This window comes from Tachypleus tridentatus, chromosome 10 (genome assembly GCF_004210375.1).
Source record: "Tachypleus tridentatus isolate NWPU-2018 chromosome 10, ASM421037v1, whole genome shotgun sequence".
In the NCBI taxonomy this organism is placed as follows: Eukaryota; Metazoa; Arthropoda; class Merostomata; order Xiphosura; family Limulidae; genus Tachypleus; species Tachypleus tridentatus.
Genome location: NC_134834.1, coordinates 19791082 through 19809653, shown reverse-complemented (window position 1 = coordinate 19809653; position 18572 = coordinate 19791082). Strand labels below are relative to the sequence as shown.

The 18572-nt window shown below is 36.9% G+C and overlaps 1 protein-coding gene across 1 annotated transcript in view; it reads right to left on the bottom strand.

The window, feature by feature from the left end:
- Nucleotides 1-905: 905 nt before the first annotated feature.
- The window catches only part of LOC143227981 (uncharacterized), a 36325-nt gene continuing 18658 nt past the window's right edge, over nt 906-18572 (bottom strand). The window contains exon 3 of the mRNA XM_076459332.1: nt 906-2439. Within this exon, the coding sequence (XP_076315447.1) occupies nt 2414-2439 (26 nt within the window). The 3' untranslated portion in view covers nt 906-2413. The remainder of the gene's footprint in view (nt 2440-18572) is intronic.

Here is an 18572-nt window from a genome sequence, read left to right as displayed (position 1 = left end):
CAATCATGTTTTCCTCACAGTCACCGAGATGTAGAATGTTGGATCACCTCAAAGTTGTTATTTATTGGTAGATGGAAAACAAACTGTAAATGTTGTTTATGAAGACATTTTGTTATTATTTTAAATTTTTGATATAAAGTTTGTGTTCAAGTTACTTTGAAACATATAATTGCTATTAAATGTATACTGTTTCAGTTAAGTTCAAATATTTCATGTTGATGGGTATTTCAGCTTGTCTATATATATATATATTTCTGGTTTCGGGGCTGTACGCTGTCATATATTTCGAAAATCCACTCGCGGTAACCACCTTGTAGGATGGTTTTTAAATACGTGAGATAATACTCTATAAAATTTTAACAGATCACTGTTAGGGCGAGAGTATTGTTGAACCAAAGGATCAACATGGATCCAAATCAATAATGGGTGTGTCTAGCAGGCGAGATCTTCGACGTGAATTATTTACTCTCAAACACAGGTTTAGACTGCTGACAAATTGTATAACGAAAGAAAGAAGACACGGTTAGAAACAGATAACCCTCTGAAAACAGAGTTTAAAATACTGAGATATTCGGGGTGGGTATAGACCCTTCATAAGATACAATTGCCCCTGGGGGGTAAGGATCTTTATGTAACATTTCTATGTTGGCGAAGTTGTCAATGTCTTTGCTTTGAACTGTGGGTACGTGTTTGTAAAGGCAAACAAGGAGCCTCCATGATTGTTATCTATTAATAGCTACTCTATGAATTTTAAACATGTATCCGTTGTAACACTTGATCTCTCTAAAGTCTAAAATATAATTCGAATACTGGTTGAAAGTGTAATATTTTTTTTAGGACACGACTCTCTCATAAGTTTGTTTTAAAATATTGGACGTGGGTAAATGTTTTTATCTACAAAAGAGTATTAAAAGGGTATTTTTTTAGCATTTAAGTTGTGGTTATTTTCTGATAAAGTAAGCTAACATAAGATGGCACAAAACACGCTTGGTGTGCCATCACGAATGTGGTCTGTTTGTATTAAGAACGTTTACAGCAAGCAACAGAAAGAACCAGTTATATATTACATGTCATATCCAAAGACGTTTCACACAACTCTCTACTTTCTCTGGTGAACACTGCACGAATAAGCGACTGACGTTACAAAACACGATACTTATAAAGGGAATTTTATGTAATTTCTATGTGAAAAACAATTTTGAAACGCTGCGTGAATCGGAAATTAGAAATAAATATTTTTTTTTACTAAATATGTAGATTTTCCAACGAGCTGAGCTTTATAAGGTTTGTTTGTTTGGAGTAAGAACAAACCTGGGTATCTGTGCTTTGCCTACTTCGGGTATAGAAACCCTGTATCTGGTGTTGTAAGTTTGCAGACACTTGGATGTGCTAGTGTTTGTGTGGGTGGAGGTTGTTATGTACCTTGACAGGTTGAGAAATGATGTGGACGTGATGTTATTTTTAAGTCAGTAATTACTGAAAATCTGATACTTACCTCTTGATTGTATGAGCTAATATCTGTCTGTTTTTTAAATCACGAAAATAGTACATGGCTTAAAAAAATAATTTTGTTTATTTTAAATTTCGCACAAAGCTACACGAGGGCTATCTGTGCTAGCCGTTCCTAATTTAGCAGTGTAAGACTAGAGAGAAGGCAGCTAGTCATCACCATCCACCGCCAACTCTTGGGCTACCCTTTTACCAATGAATAGTGGGATTGACCCTCACGTATAACGCCCCCAGGGGTGAAAGGGCGAGCATGTTTGGTGCGACGGGGATTCGAACTCGCGACCCTCAGATTACGAGTCGAACGCCTTAACTCGCCTGGCCATGCCAGGCCGCTTTATAAAAAAATTCATCTTATGATTGGTGAAGTTGCACCCTGCTCACTATTATTGGTTGAAATCAGAAAGCATCACATCTTATGATTGGTGAAGTTGCACCCTGCTCACTATTATTGGTTGAAATCAGAAAGCATCACATCTTATGATTGGTGAAGTTGCACCCTGCTCACTATTATTGGTTGAAATCAGAAAGCATCAAACTGGTTGACTTTTCACTTTGTACCATTATTAAAAAACTAGCCTGACGTCATCAGTTTAGACGTTTTGTCGAAAATTACAAAATATGCACGTGCAATTGTGATTGCTTTCGAAATGTCCAATATGACATATAGTTCTTACGTTTCTGTTGTCTCTGTACTTATTGTTGAATGAAAGGATTGCAGTAGGTTCTATACGTCATACAGAAATGGAGATATAACTGATAAGCAGAACTCCGAAACGTATATATTATATGTATATTATATAGAATTCTCCTCTCAAAGGAAAACAACTGATTAGGCAGCTGTCCGTCTACCTGTCCTGAAAGATGCTGGGTCTATCATCTGGCGTCCTCTTTAGTGCATATGTTGTTAACTGGAAACCGCCCCGTCGGGACCTACATACGGGGAATAAACTGTTACCATCAGTGAATTAACTTATGAACTGTTAGTAATGGAGTTGCTTAACCTCGTTCATTATTGGTTAGTTTGTTTGTTTGTTGTTTTCTTATAACAAAGCCACGTCAAGCTATCTGCTGAGTCCACCGAGAGAAATCGAACCCTGGTTTTAGCGTTGTAAATACCTAGACTTACCGCGGCCGATCGTTTATGAAGACTGTTTGTTTTTTTTTGAAATTCGCGCAAAGCTACTCGAGGGCTATCTGTGCTAGCCGTCCCTAATTTAGTGGTGTAAGACTAGAGGGAAGGCAGCTAGTCATCACCACCCACCGCCAATTCTTGGGCTACTCTTTACCAACGAATAATGAGATTGACCGTCACATTATAACGCTCCAACGGCTAAAAGGGCGAGCATGTTTGGTGCGATTATAAAGATTGGGGAAACAAAACGTCTGAGTAAAGTAGGATAAAAAAACAGAAAACAAACAAGCAAACAGTGAAAAATATAAAATTATTGAAATAATTTAACGTGTTAAGCAGTTTCGAAAAGAAAACACAACGTGCTGGAAACGTAAAGTTAAGAAGAAACAAGAAAAACTTTCACCCAGACTCACGAATTTTGTTCGTTTGAGAATTTTCGCGCAGAGCTACAGGTTATTTGGGTATAGCCGCACCGACAGGTTAGACTGATAGTAGACGGAAGGCGAGGCAGCAAGTTAATATCATCTCTTCCCCCGCCAGTTCTTGGGTTACTCTCATCTGACCGATTGGTGGAATTTGACCGTTACTCTTGTGGTGTAACCACGGTTTCAAAATGAAGAAAGTGCTTTTTAATGGACGCAAACCGTCAATACTCGCATTAACAGCATTGAAACGTGTGTCACTGGGCCACGCCCGGCGTTCTAGTTGCGAAGTTTCAAGTATAATTCAGGTGAAAGTAATTATCACCATATCTGTTCAATCTTTCACAATGTCTGGCGATACGAAACATGTTATTTATAAGTGTTGTTACGTCAGGACGGCTGGCGATACGAAACATGTTATTTATAAGTGTTGTTACGTTATGACGGCTGGCGATACGAAACATGTTATTTGTAAGTGCTGTTACGTCAGGACGGCTGGCGATACGAAACACGTTATTTATAAGTGCTGTTACGTCAGAACGGCTGGCGATACGAAACATGTTATTTATAAGTGTTGTTACGTTATGACGGCTGGCGATACGAAACATGTTATTTATAAGTGTTGTTACGTTATGACGGCTGGCGATACGAAACACGTTATTTGTAAGTGCTACTACAAAGAACCAATTATTTGATTACAATGGCAAAACGTCCATCCCGAAAACGACACATTTACGACTGTTTACAAAGAAGGTGTGTGTTCTTATTGCAAAGCCACATGTGGCTATCTGCTGAGCCCACCGAGAGGAATCGAACCCCTGGTTATAGCGTTGTAAATCCATAGACATACCGCTGTACTAGCGGAGGCTTACAAAGAAGGAAAATACCCTATTTTGAGCAACGTTATGTTTACACGTGAAGTAAGGTCTTACAAAAACAATTTATAAACACACTTACACTGAGCGTAGTACGATTTCTCTTCCTAGCTTTGTATCGGATATTCGCGTAAAGTTACTGTACGATTAACGATCCATAGTTTTGATCTGACAGGCTAGAGAAATGGCAGTTAGTCAACAACATCCATTACCAACCAATAGACTACGTTTACCTGATTAAATAACGAATCACAGATTTTCTTGATGACGAGAAACCCACTTGAAATAAAAATGTATCTCAGAACGGCTGGTATGGGTATGAACACTTTTACTGATAAGGAGAGAACAACGTTTTGACCTTCATGGGTCATCTTAACCTGAAGATAACTTAGGAAGGTGGAAAAGTTTTCTCCTTATCAGTAACAGCGAAGCACAGATTTATTTCTCAGCAACATAACATGAATGAAGGATCTGCACATCCCTAGGCGTATCCGGCTAATTAACCATTGTATGACGCTCGGCCAACGTTCTTATAGCATAATATTTGTGATATCCAAGCACACTATGTGGTTTTTACTTTTTTATTTTAGTGTAGAATTGTTATAAAGAAATCAATTATTGTAGGTACATGCAGCCTTCACGTGACACGTGGTAAAAAATGTTGTTAAGCAGGAGCGTAGATTTTTTACACCCGATGAGGGGGATGATTTTTACAACCACCTATGTGAACTGTTCAATTTGCAAATTGGTAATCTCTGATTACGTGAACCTGAAAGCTGTAAACATGCAGTCACAGAGTAATCTTGTTACCACGATACTTGCATGTATACTTAGGCCTACTGACTGATACTTACGAACTATCGCTTAGATCGAAAAGCTTGGAAGCACGCCTATATTAAAGATGTACATTTCGGCTACTGAAAAGCCTACATCTAGGCCTAATTATGTAATTCGATTGGTAAGAACACGAGAATCACAAGAACAAACACACAATTTGTAGGCCTGTGATGCAATAAACAATTCAACAGACCAAACTGTAGGGGGAATGATTGTATGCACCATACTTCCCACCTGAAATTAAGGGGGGATGTATACCCCATCCCCCCAGGATCTACGCCCCTGTTGTTAAGTCACTTTTGTTCTTGTGCCCTATTCTTCTGTGTCATTCTTCTAAGAGAATAGTTGGTCTGTTCAGAGGAAATGAAACTGTAAAGCTGCACTCTGTATAAGAAAGTAGCCAATGATCTTCGCAAGTGGTAAGTCAGATTGTAGCTCGAGGCTACAACTTTTCATACTGTTTGATGGGAATGCCAGTCACGTGGGTAGCGTTATTCGCCACGAGAAAATATGACATTTTTAGTTTATCATATAACGTGATGCTTGTCAAAATGGAACAGGAAATACAGAGAAAATTCAGGAAATTACCAGATTTTCAACTTTTTTTTTTTTTGTATTAAGATAATTCACTCTCGGGAAAAATAAATTTTCTTTGAAAATATCATACATTTACGGTAAACTAACACAACAATTTCACACACTTAAATCAACAAAGAAAATACGTTATTTGAATCTTATAAATGTTACTTAAGAAGAAAAAAACAAAAATGATGCAGATGGAATTCCGTTAGGTTTCAGTTTTCATTTTACAAGAACAACAAGTAAAATAAATAGAATAAAACAATAAATAAATTAAGTGCCACATTTAAAAATTCCAACTGACTTGTCTTGCAATTTTATTATAGATAGTTACGTAAGTAACGACAAGGGAATTGTTTATCTGAAACCTTAATTTGACTTACCTTGTAGTTATATTTACGACCATTGGAGAACTGTTCATCTGAAACCTTGTTTTGTCTTACCTTGTAGTTATATGCGCGACCGTGGGGAGCTATTCATCGTCACTAACTGAACTCAAAAGGCACGTGCCACCCATTCTATACCACGATAGCGTTTTTGAAAACGTGCCGTTTTATTATGATTAATTCACAGTAGCTTTACAAATAAAACGACACCTAAATATTTGACATAACATTACTCATATGAATATCTGACCGACTTTTTTTAATATCAGTGAATAAACCGAAGTATATTAGCCTGTATTTAGAATTGTTTTCATTTTATTTTTTATTTTTCCCTTTTAATCTGGCAACGTGGTTATATGGTATAAAGATTGAAGCGATATCTGTATGTCTAAGAAAACATTTTACGTATATCTTCTGTGGTATACATACTAAAAAATATACCACTTTCTTTCTCACGTAATCAAAATATGATTCGAATCTGTCATTAAAACTGAGACAACGTGGGGTCAGTTTACCGTATTTATCGACGTAAGGTCCTGGAAACGGACCACTAGTCTCGATTTTTTTTTATGAGAGCAGTTTAATGGAAGTAACCATAATATATGTGGAGGAAATAAAGATGGGTGATTGGTGGAACCATGTAGCATCTCTCCTTCAGAAGGAAATGTTTGTTTTGGTTTTTGAATTTCGCACAAAGCTACTCAAGGGCTATCTGTGCTAGCCGTCCCTAATTTAGCAGTGTAAGGCTAGAGGGAAGGCAGCTAGTCATCACCACCCACCGCCAACTCTTGGGCTACTCTTTTACCAACGAATAGTAGGATTGACCGTCACATTATAACGCCCCACGGCTGAAAGGGCGAGCATGTTTGGCGCGACAGGGATGTGAACCCGCGACCCTCAGATTACGAATCGAACGCTTTAACCCACCTGGCCATGATGGGTCTATTTCCATACTGACTGCAAAGCACGTTCATACTAATACTATGTTTGATACTTTACACTGTGATATGGGTCCAGTTTACCTCTCTTTGGTTCAGGGTTACTTATGAGGAGTGGAATTATCCGAAACCAGTGTAACCCTAATAAGACTTGTTAAGGCCTAGGCATGGCCAGGTGGTTAAAACACTGGACTCGTAATCTGAGAGTCGCAGGTTCGCATCACTTTCGCACCAAACATGCTCGACCTTTCAGGCGTGGGGCCGTTATAATGTGACGGTCAATTACATTATTCGTCGGTAAAAGAGTAGCCCAAGAGTTGGCGGTGGGTGGTGATGACCAGCTGCCTTCCCTCTAGTCTTACGCTGCTAAATTAGGGACGTCTAGCGCAGACAGCCCTTGTGTAGCTTTGCGTGATATTCAAAATACAAACCAAACCAAGACACGTTGATCAAAGTGTAGATCGAACTGGACCTCCTTTGAATTCAGTGTTCGAAATTAAACAATTTTCGGAATACTGAGTGTATTTATTAATCATCTGGATGACACACACACATACAACATGAGACATGGATGACACTACAGGTAACTATGGTAACCGACTTCTTTTGGGCAGCATTTTAATGGCGACTGACAACAAATTGACAAAATTAATTTCTATTGAAACAACATTTTCTGTATCCTGCTCAGCCATTTAAGTCATGGTATTGAACGAAAGGCCTCATCGGCACTGGATATGGCAAATATAGTGTGGTTGACATATTAATACATATTCTTCTTTAATTTCACTCATAAGTTCTTGTAAGCAGTACAAATAACAAAATTGAGAGTTTATAAACCGCATTATTATTACAAAAGATCTGGACTACAAGAAAATCACCCAAGCTGCAGTTTTAACATTCCAAGAGAGATAAACGAATCAGAACCAGCACAAAAATCGATTTGTCTCAAGAAACGAGTGATACGTAGTATGTGACGAGCTCTTATCGCAATGAGACACCAAATACTTGTGCATCACGTGCTCACCGTTTATAGTTACCTTATAGCAAGCTACCGTACGACCCTTATCCAACTTCATAAAAATGTTTCCTTTGTACTCGTGTGTTACAACTGAAGCTTTGATGGTTGTTGCTTTTCAAAAAAATATATCGTTTACTAAATATGTTTATTTTATCGTAGTGATTAAACAGACAGACGGACAGAGTTAATAGTTTTATTGACAGAGAGACAGAGTCACCGACTAGTTATATAGATAGACAGAATTGCAAACTAGGCACACATATAGACAGACAGATAAAATTACGAGCTAGTTACATAGATAGACAAATACAATTACTGGTTAGCTACATAGATAGACAGAACTGCTGACTAGATACACAAATAGGTTGACGGAATTAGAACCAACTATACAGATAGACATAATTATTGACTACATAAATGAACAGTATCACTGACTAAATACATAGGAAGATAGAGAGAATCACTGACTATATAAATAAACAGATAGACAGAATCATTGGTTAGTCGTATAGGTAGATAGACAGAATCACTGACTAGATACATAGGAAGATAGAGAGAATCACTGACTATATAAATAAACAGATAGACAGAATCATTGATTAGTCGTATAGGTAGATAGACAGAATTACTGACTAGTTACATAAACAGATAGACTGAATCACTAACTAGATACGTAAACAGATAGACTGAATCATTAACTAGATACGTAAACAGATAAACAGAATCACTGACAAGATACGTAAACAGATAAACAGAATCACTGACAAGATACATAAACAGAGAGACAGAATCACTGACTACATACATAAACAGATAAACAGAATCACTGACTACATACATAAACAGATAGGCAGAATCACTAAGTATATACATAAAGAGAAAGACAAAGTCACTGACTACATACATAAACAGATAAAAAGAATCACTGACTACATACATAAACAGTTAGACAGAGTTACTGACTACATACGTAAACAGATAAACAGGATCACTGACTACATACATAAACAGATAAACAGAATCACTGACAACATACATAAACAGATAGGCAGAATCACTAAGTATATACATAAAGAGAAAGACAGAGTCACTGACTACATACATAAACAGATAAACAGAATCACTGACTACATACATAAACAGTTAGACAGAGTTATTGACTACATACATAAACAGATAAACAGAATCACTGATTTATATGCAAAAACGGCTCGTTTGGGCTGAGAAAACACTTTTACATAGAAGAGCGAACAACGTTTCGACCTTCTTGTTCGCTCTTCTATGTAAAAGTGTTTTCTCAGCCCAAACGAGCCGTTTTTGCATATAAATTTCTCAACAAGTGGGTTTCTCGTCATCACTGAGAATCACTGATTACATACATAAACAGTTAGAAGAGTCACTGACTACATACACAAACAGATAAACAGAGTCACTGATTACATACATAAACAGATAAACAGAGTCACTGACTACATACATAAACAGATAAACAGAGTCACTGACTACATACATAAACAGATAAACAGAATCACTGATTACATACATAAACAGATAAACAGAGTCACTGACTACATACATAAACAGAGTAACTGACTACATACATAAACAGATAAACAGAGTCACTGATTACATACATAAACAGATAAACAGAATCACCTGAAATTTCTCATCTGTGATATTTTAAGCTTGTATTTCAACACTTTTTTTTTCAATTGCGAATTATTTGGTGAGAGCTGATTCAGAACTGATTCAGAGCTGATTTTTAATCGTAACTTCACAAATGTGTTTGTGTGTTTTTTATAGCAAAATCATATACTATGCACTGTCGACTGTGGTGAATCGAACCCTGTATTTTAGTGTTGCAAATCCCTATACTTACCGCTGTCTTACCGGAAGCGGAGAATTCCCGGGATAAATAATATTAGATAATTATAGATTCGTGTCTTGTGAGACGAGAGATGTGCGTGGTCTATTGATTAGTTTGCTCTAATTATAAATTCGAGGGCTCACGCACTTTGGAATCGAGGGCGCGTTATAAGAGCAACAGTGAATTCCTAGGCAAGATTAACCTACGTATTGGAGGTGGGCGCTGTTAAATAGTTGCGTTCCTTTTAGTCTATCAGACAGTCATTGACCAGATCCAATTATGTTTCTCTTGGATATTTGCGCAAAGCTACGTAAAGTCCATCTGCTCTAGCCGTCCCTAATTTTGAAATAACAAACTAGAGGGAGCTATTGAGTAGCACTCTTTACCGACTCTTGGGCTACTCTGATCGAAAAGAGAAAGTTGACTGCTACTCTTACAATGACACAATGTACTAGTCACCTGGCTACGTAAAGCCTGAGAGAATCTATAGAAAGGAATTGTGACTTTTCAACTTAATCCAAATTACAAATAAACTAAGTTTCCTAAAATTGTGTAATTGTCTACATTCAGGCGAGGTCAAGGTCAATTCGCACTTTAATCATCGTGTGATTGGTTTTGTTAATTTCGCGCAAAGCTACAAGAGGGTATTCTGCGCTAGGCGTCCCTAATTTAGCAGTGTAAGACTAGAAGGAAGGCAGTTAGTCTTCATCACCCACCGCCAAGTCTTAGGCCACTCTTTTACCAATGAATAGTGGGATTGACCGTCACATTATAACGTCTCCGCGGCTGAAAGGGCGAGCATGTTTGGTGCGACCGGGATTCGAACCTACGACCCTCGGATTGCGAGTCGAACGCCTTTATTCACGTGGCCACGCCGGGCCATGTACTTGTGTTATTGGGTTAATAAAATATGTTTGTTTAATCCTACCAAATGGTATTTCAAAACGGATATTACCAAATATGTGACAGCTGGTAACAACGAAAACGTTAATGTAATAACTAACCATGTTTTTTTAAGCATTTTTGATGTGAAGGAAGAAAACAAACAAACAACAAACGCGTAATTCAATATCTAAATATTAAAAATACAGACAAAATAAAACAACAAAACAATATGACTTCACAAGTTTATGACAAACTAAAACGTTTTATGGAACTGTTTCTTTTGCTTCTTCAGTTAATCTGTCCTTGAACATGAAATAAGAAAATTATGCTTTAAAAGTGTGTCCAGCGCATACAACCAAAATATTAAAATAGAATTTTCAAACTGAATAGTAGCTTAGGAAAACAGTGGATTCAGGTATAAATGTTCTAATTTTGAATTGCTGCCGTGAGAAAGGTTTGTTTGTTTTTGAATTTCCCGCAAGCTAAACGAGGGCTATCTGCGCTGGTCGTTCCTAATTTAGGAGTGTAAGGCTAAAGCTAGTTATCACCACCCACCGCCAATTCTTGGGCTACTCTTTTACCAACGAAAATTGGGATTTGCCGTCACATTATAACGTCTCAACGGCTGAAAGGGCTAGCATGTTTGGTGCGACGGGGATTCGAACGCCTTAATCCACCTGGCCATGGCGGACCGTTTTATAAAACGTCCACAACTGTTGTTGTTGTTTGCAATCAAACACAAAGCTACACAATGGGCTATATATGCTCTGCCCACAACAGGTATCGAAACCCAGATTCTACAATTGTGAGTCCGTAGGCACACTGCTTGACTACTGGGGGGTGGGCGTCCACAAATGATAGTGTGAAGCGTGTTTAGAAGCATGACGTCTCGAGCCTCGGACCCTTCAATCCGAAGATTAGACACAGAAATGTATTTTTACATACATACTAATGGATGCTATAAAATCCAATCGTTTCCGTTTTCATTCCCTACAATTCCAAATTAAGCAGCGCTCCTAACGACAAAACTAGCAAAATCGTGTAATTTTTTTCTACGACATAAAAAAAAATCTAACCTTGCCCTCTCGAGGCAATGCCTGTATATTAACGTAGTGTAGTGCCAAATACGTGTTGTTTCAGCTTCTAAATCAATTTACTTACATTAGATAGTGATCTAAAGAAAGATTTGGTTCAATGATTTAATACTCTGAAGCGATCAGTTACAAGCATATTAAGACATTCAGAAATAATGTTCCAAGCTCCACGTTTTTCTATTTGCTTTCCAGACAGATTAAGAAAAGCTGAGAAAGATTGCTGGATACTGTCGTGTGGAAGAAAACTGAATAGCTGCTGACATCTTACCAAAACGAAAAACCGCAGCGAACAAATAATCTGATTGTCAACTGCTTAGAACGTTCACGGGCTATTAAATGCGTAGGATAGTAATAGTACCTTTATACACCGACAGGTGAAAACAGTCTTAATAGATTTACCGAAACTCAACGCTTATAAATATAATTTTTAATATATCTTTTTAAGGCATGGCCAAGCGTGTTAAGGTGTACGACTCGTATTCCGAGAGTCGCGGGTTCGAATCCCAGTCGCGCCAAAGATGCTCGCCCTTTCATCCATGGGAGTGTTATAATGTGACGGTCAATCCCACTATTCGTTGGTAAAAGAGTAGCCCAAGATTGGCAATGGGTGGTGATGACTAGCTACCTTCCGTCTAGTCTTACACTGCTCAATTAGGGAGACGGCTAGCGTAGATAGCCCTCGCGTAGCTTTGCGCAAAATTCAAAAAGAAACAATATATCTTTTATTTTTTTCATACTTTAAAATTAATGTGGCTTAAACCAAACATAAAATATCGAGTTTCCTGATATATTATTCCCTCGTAAGAAATTCAGGAGAAAAAAAGCATATATTTCGTGCGACTTAATCCTAAACCATTAACTTCTGATCAAAACAGTCTACTTACATTGCTTAGAATTAAAACTTCACTGAAATAAAAATCAGCTAATTTGATAGACCTTTTTAATTTGACGTTCAAAAGCAAAAAACAAACAAATAATAAACTTATAATGATTTCAATGCTTGATTCATTTGTTGTATACTCTCACCATTGGCGACATTTTTGGTCGTAATTCCAATAATGTCAAGAGGTTCCCAGCTTAGAAGATTTGAAGTGGTCTTAAATACGTATACTAAGTGACTTATAGAAAATAGACATGGTGTTAAATTATAAATGATAAAACCAAAAACACACATACATAGATGAATTAATTATTTTCATTAATGTCGTTCATTGAAAGTAACATAAAAAAAAACTTACAAAACACCTAAAACTGCTTATTTGTTTTCATAAGAACAAAGCTACACAATGGAGTATCTGCTGTGTCCACCGCAGATATATTCTAAAAATTTAATCCTTGTTTCATATACAACTCAAGGCCCGGCATGGCCAGGTGGTTAAGGCACTAGACTCGTAATCTGAGGGTCGCGAGTTCGAATCCCGTCACACCAAACATGTTCGCCCTTTCAGCCGCGGGACCGTTATAATGGGACGGTCAATCCCACTATTCGTTGGTAAAAGAGTATCCCAAGCATTAGCGGTGGGTGGTGATAACTAGCTGCCTTCCCGCTACTCTTACACTGCTAAATTAGGAACGGCTAGTACAGATATCCCTCGTGTAGCTTTGCGCGAAATTAAAAACAAACAAACAGACATATACAACTACCGATTTCCGGGTTCTTAAAAATCGTGACATCAGCATAAAAACACAACAAATTACACCAGGAACTTGTATATAATAAATATGGAAAATATGGTAATTATTCGTTGGGTATAGAAGAAATTTACAGTTCGAATGGAATATGACATACGAATATAATGAATAGAGTGTCTCCTTCATTTATATACATATATATTGCATTCCGAAAATACGAAATAACTAATCTGACGTTGTTTGTTGTCACTTGGTGTTCTGCCAAACAGATGTCTCGTGTCTCCTCGTATCTTGCACGCGCTGGTTTTGAGTGTCAGAGACACGCACAAAATCCATAACTCTTTTTTTTACCCCTTATTTTTATTGTCACGATGTTATTTTAAAAAAACGTTTTATTTAACAAACGAAAACTCACGAGTATAAATTTGAACTACGAGATTTTGATACTTCCTGCTATAGATGCAGTACGCTTATAGAAAACAGTTAACCAAAAGGCTTAACCGTAGATACGACCACGAATCTTGTATTCTACTCTAAAAGAACAATCTAGGAAGATTGAGCGAATGCAAAGGAACTTTGTAGGGTAGGGCGTGCACCTTAATTTAGTTATTGGGTTCTCTCGTACTGTTACGCACTTTATCTTATTTTGAACGTATTTTTAAACCTAATGCCATTAGAAAACAGAAACATTAGTAAGTAACAGTTTGATTCGTAAGTATTACAGACAGGCTCTAAAAATAAACAGTGAATAATCTAAAGTGAATAATTATGATTTTCTCCTTCCTTCTTAATGGGTGTTTTTGTTCCCCACTGTCCCCCCATGGTTGGGTGAAAGTGGGGGCTGTCAAAGGTGAACGTGTCTTCTTCCAAAAAACTTTCAAAATTTTAACCAGTGCAGCCCACCCTTCTCATTACGATAAATTAATCTCAGACTGTGTAGGTTTTAGCAGGTTATAAAATAACCATATCATATACACAGTCCAGGTTATAAAATAGCCACATCAAATACACAGTCCAGGTTATAAAATAGCTACATCAAATACACAGTCCAGGTTATAAAATAACCACATCAAATACACAGTCCAGGTTATAAAATAGCCATATCAAATACACAGTCCAGGTTATAAAATAACCACATCAAATACACAGTCCAGGTTATAAAATAGCTACATCAAATACACAGTCCAAATTATAAAATAACCACATCAAATACACAGTCCAGGTTATAAAATAGCTACATCAAATACACAGTCCAGGTTATAAAATAACCACATTACGTACTCAGTCCAGGTTATAAAATAACCACATCAAATACACAGTCCAGGTTATAAAATAACCACATCAAATAGAAGTCCAGGTTATAAAATAGCCATATCAAATACACAGTCCAGGTTATAAAATAACCACATCAAATACACAGTCCAGGTTATAAAATAGCTACATCAAATACACAGTCCAAATTATAAAATAACCACATCAAATACACAGTCCAGGTTATAAAATAGCTACATCAAATACACAGTCCAGGTTATAAAATAACCACATCAAATACACAGTTCAGGTTATAAAATAGCCACATTACGTACTCAGTCCAGGTTATAAAATAGCTACATCAAATACACAGTCCAGGTTATAAAATAACCACATCAAATACACAGTCCAGGTTATAAAATAGCTACATCAAATACACAGTCCAGGTTATAAAATAACCACATCAAATACACAGTCCAGGTTATAAAATAACCACATTACGTACTCAGTCCAGGTTATAAAATAACCACATTACGTACACAGTCCAGGTTATAAAATAACCACATCAAATACACAGTCCAGGTTATAAAATAACCACATCAAATACACAGTCCAGGTTATAAAATAACCACATCAAATACACAGTCCAGGTTATAAAATAGCTACATCAAATACACAGTCCAGGTTATAAAATAACCACATTACGTACTCAGTCCAGGTTATAAAATAACCACATTACGTACACAGTCCAGGTTATAAAATAACCACATTACGTACTCAGTCCAGGTTATAAAATAGCTACATCAAATACACAGTCCAGGTTATAAAATAACCACATCAAATACACAGTCCAGGTTATAAAATAGCTACATCAAATACACAGTCCAGGTTATAAAATAACCACATCAAATACACAGTCCAGGTTATAAAATAACCACATTACGTACTCAGTCCAGGTTATAAAATAACCACATTACGTACACAGTCCAGGTTATAAAATAGCTACATCAAATACACAGTCCAGGTTATAAAATAACCACATCAAATACACAGTCCAGGTTATAAAATAACCACATTACGTACACAGTCCAGGTTATAAAATAACTACATTACGTACTCAGTCCAGGTTATAAAATAACCACATCAAATACACAGTCCAGGTTATAAAATAGCTACATCAAATACACAGTCCAGGTTATAAAATAACCACATCAAATACACAGTCCAGGTTATAAAATAACCACATCAAATACACAGTCCAGGTTATAAAATAACCACATTACGTACTCAGTCCAGGTTATAAAATAACCACATTACGTACTCAGTCCAGGTTATAAAATAACCACATCAAATACACAGTCCAGGTTATAAAATAACCACATCAAATACACAGTCCAGGTTATAAAATAACCACATCAAATACACAGTCCAGGTTATAAAATAACCACATTACGTACTCAGTCCAGGTTATAAAATAACCACATCAAATACACAGTCCAGGTTATAAAATAACCACATTACGTACACAGTCCAGGTTATAAAATAACCACATTACGTACTCAGTCCAGGTTATAAAATAACCACATTACGTACTCAGTCCAGGTTATAAAATAACCACATCAAATACACAGTCCAGGTTATAAAATAACCACATCAAATACACAGTCCAGGTTATAAAATAACCACATCAAATACACAGTCCAGGTTATAAAATAACCACATTACGTACTCAGTCCAGGTTATAAAATAACCACATCAAATACACAGTCCAGGTTATAAAATAGCTACATCAAATACTCAGTCCAGGTTATAAAATAACCACATTACGTACTCAGTCCAGGTTATAAAATAGCTACATCAAATACACAGTCCAAATTATAAAATAACCACATCAAATACACAGTCCAGGTTATAAAATAACCACATCAAATACACAGTCCAGGTTATAAAATAGCTACATCAAATACTCAGTCCAGGTTATAAAATAACCACATTACGTACTCAGTCCAGGTTATAAAATAACCACATCAAATACACAGTCCAGGTTATAAAATAGCTACATCAAATACACAGTCCAAATTATAAAATAACCACATCAAATACACAGTCCAGGTTATAAAATAACCACATCAAATACACAGTCCAGGTTATAAAATAGCTACATCAAATACACAGTCCAGGTTATAAAATAGCTACATTACGTACTCAGTCCAGGTTATAAAATAACCACATTACGTACTCAGTCCAGGTTATAAAATAACCACATTATATACTCAGCCGAGGTTATAAAATAACCACACCAAATAGACAGTGCAGGTTATAAGAAACCACATCACATTCTTAATCTAGGTTATAAAATAACCACACCAAATACACAGTCCAGGTTATAAAATAACCACATTACGTACTCAGTCCAGGTTATAAAATAACCACATTACGTACTCAGTCCAGGTTATAAAATAACCACATCAAATACACAGTCCAGGTTATAAAATAGCTACATCAAATACACAGTCCAAATTATAAAATAACCACATCAAATACACAGTCCAGGTTATAAAATAACCACATCAAATACACAGTCCAGGTTATAAAATAGCTACATCAAATACACAGTCCAGGTTATAAAATAACCACATTACGTACTCAGTCCTGATTATAAAATAACCACATTATATACTCAGCCGAGGTTATAAAATAACCACACCAAATAGACAGTGCAGGTTATAAGAAACCACATCACATTCTTAATCTAGGTTATAAAGTAACCACATCACATTCTCAATCCACGTTATAAGATAACCATATTACGTTCACAGTCTATGTTAAAAATAACCACATGACATACTCAGCTTATCTATGAGCGAGAGATAGATACGGAATGATAATTCTATCTATAAATAAGTTTTTAAAAATTGAAGTTTCACTTTCGTTGTTTATTTATCACTTTAAAAAGTAAAAAATTACCTAATTTTGTAAAACTCTTGCGAAAAATAAAAATGACGTAGACATGCTAATTTCAAACGTTGTTATTTTCAAATCAAGACCAAGAAACCTCAAACAGTCGTTTTGTATGTTTGTGCTGAAGACAAGCTGTTACCTTCGTAGCGCGAGTTTGGGTCTGTAAATAAGTGATTTAGTAAACAGGTCTACAAACATTTCTGTCTTTTGTTTGTCATGCGACTGTGTGACGAAAAGCATCTAGATTTTGTGTTCTGGTGTGATTTTCTTGCTAGTTTAAAAAAAAAAATTGTTTAGCATTTTGTCTGATACATTTCCCTCAAAGCTAACTTAGAAGTAAGAGGCTACAAGGGGCCCGGCATGGCCTAGCGCGTTAAGGCGTGCACTTCGTAATCTGAGGGTCGCGGGTTCGCGCCCGACTCGCGCCACACATGCTCGCCCTCCCAGCCGTGAGGGCGTTATAATATTACGGTCAATCCCACTATTCGTTGGTAAAAGAGTAGCCAAAGAGTTGGCGGTGGGTGGTGATGACTAGCTGCCTTCCCTCTAGTCTTACACTACGAAATTAGGGACGGCTAGCACAGATAGCCCTCGAGTAGCTTTGTGCGAAATTCCAAAAACAAACAAACAAACAGAGGCTACAAAAAAGACAGCCAGTCCACACCGTTACTGTCAAATCTTCGGTTACTCTTTAACCAATAAAACGTAGAACTGAACCTCACATTATATAACACCCTCACTGCTGATAAAGCGAACATTCTCAGTGACGAGACTCAAATTAACAGTATGCATTTTGTAAGTCCGCGGCCCTAACCATCAGGCACCGAATCTTTACCTCGTGTTTGGTTGGGTTTGAATAAAGAATACATGCAATTTTTTAAAACGTGTTTTAACACCAGCGTGACCATGTGTTTAAGGCGCTCAACTTATAATTTGAGACGGTCGAGGGTTCGAATCCCCGTCACACCAAACATGCTTGCCTTTTCAGCCGTGGAGGCGCTATAATGTGACGGTAAATCGCACCATTCGTTGGTAAAAGAGTATGCCAAGAGTTGGCGATGGGTGGTGATGATTAGCTGCCTTCCCTCTAGTTTTACACTGCTAAATTAGGGACGGCTAGCGCAGCTAGCCCTAGTGTAGTTTTTCGCGAAATTCAAACAAAAAAACAAACAAACACACAAAAGAT